This window comes from Plasmodium cynomolgi (assembly GCF_000321355.1).
Source record: "Plasmodium cynomolgi strain B DNA, scaffold: 0772, whole genome shotgun sequence".
NCBI lineage: Eukaryota > Apicomplexa > Aconoidasida > Haemosporida > Plasmodiidae > Plasmodium > Plasmodium cynomolgi.
The window spans coordinates 87-1,638 of record NW_004193044.1 but is presented as its reverse complement, the minus strand read 5'-3'; the positions used below and the strand labels follow the sequence as shown (position 1 = coordinate 1,638).

The 1,552-nt window shown below is 25.9% G+C and overlaps 1 protein-coding gene across 1 annotated transcript; it reads left to right on the top strand.

Moving 5' to 3' along the window:
- Window positions 1–309: 309 nt before the first annotated feature.
- On the top strand, window positions 310–1,259 carry PCYB_005590 (hypothetical protein; the record flags this gene model as incomplete). Its single annotated transcript, XM_004227980.1, has 6 exons — window positions 310–357; window positions 426–629; window positions 673–750; window positions 793–906; window positions 948–1,008; window positions 1,108–1,259. The coding sequence occupies exons 5-6, from the start codon at window positions 948–950 to the stop codon at window positions 1,257–1,259; spliced, it is 213 nt and encodes a 70-aa protein (XP_004228028.1). The 5' UTR covers window positions 310–357; window positions 426–629; window positions 673–750; window positions 793–906.
- Window positions 1,260–1,552: the final 293 nt, after the last annotated feature.

Genomic DNA, 1,552 nt, shown 5'->3' with positions numbered 1-1,552 from the left:
AATATGAGCACATTTTATTATTCTATTTAATTAAATAGGCGTGCTTTATTATGTATTTTAACTAATTTTCTTTTTAATATCAATATTTATTCCTTCATATATTTGTCTTTTTATTTAGAGGCCTGACATGTCATATAGAGATGAATTGTATTCCGAAATTCTTTATGAATCTTTGTATAAGTTAGCATATTTCAGTGGTTACATTGAATATTAAAGTTTATTATATATGTTACAATTGGATAATAGTATTAAAGAAAATTGTGCAAGGATTATAAAAATATTTAGATACTACTACAATATTAAGTAATAATGATAATGCATATAATTATTGCTTGCTTTAGAATTATTGAGTACTTAGTAATTGAAATATTTTTTCGTACTGAATAACTTCTTCTCAATTTGTCCACGGTTTTGAAAATATTGAGCTTATATATGGAATAATTTTATTGATGAATAATTTAAAAAATCATGAATATATAACATGTAAGCCTATTCATAGTGTCATTATTGATAAGGAAAGTAGAGATAGAAAGGAATTGTACGAACACTATGTAGATTATTATCCAGTTTATGAAACCGTTAAATTATATCCAGATAAATGCAAAGAATTCTATCATTATGTAAAATAACATAAACCACTATACGAACATTTTAAAAAATATTTTTCTTCAAATGAAAAAAATTGGTGACCCGAATTTTATGATAAATATAAAGAATATGACCCAGATGAAATGTTATCTACCCTTGGATGTCACAATGAAATAAATGATGCATAGTCTAAATATTTGCTAGGAACTCCACAAAGGGACGACACAATTCCAACTAGAGAAACACACTCAGAAGCGCTATCAGTTGACATTCTTCCTCTCAGTACTCAAATTTTACCTGAAAAATCTCACACTGTAACATAGCTTGGCAATGTTCTTCTTGGTGTAGTAGCCACATCTATGACTTCTGGCGTTTTATACAGAGTAAATATAAATTCATTCATACAAATTTACTGCATAAGTTTCTTAATATCCTCCAATAATCCCCCCCCATAAATAATATATAAATATGTTACATATGTTTTATGTTATTTTTTTATATACAAGTTTACACACGTAGGAAGATGTTTACGGAGACGACATGGAAATAGCAGAAATATTGTAAGTAATCTAAATGTAGCCTACAATGGATTACTTGATTATACAGCAAAATCATTTAATCCATATTCAGGTGATGGAGAAGAACAATATATAGGGTACCACCCATCATAATGTTTCTAGAGCCAAGTAGTTAACAATATCAATTTCATATAAAGAAATACTATGATCACATATAAATTTGATAGAAAAACAACTATATTGATAATTAAAAAACATAATAACACAAATTAAACGCTCGTGCATATTCATAAGGATAAACCCAAAATATTACATAAAATACATATTGAAAAATTCAAAAAATTTATTATTAACAAGTATAAATTAATAATAAATATAAGAAATTTATTTTTAATACCTAATGAAAATATGTACTCCTATTTTTTTCCTGTTGAATTCCTTGAAAA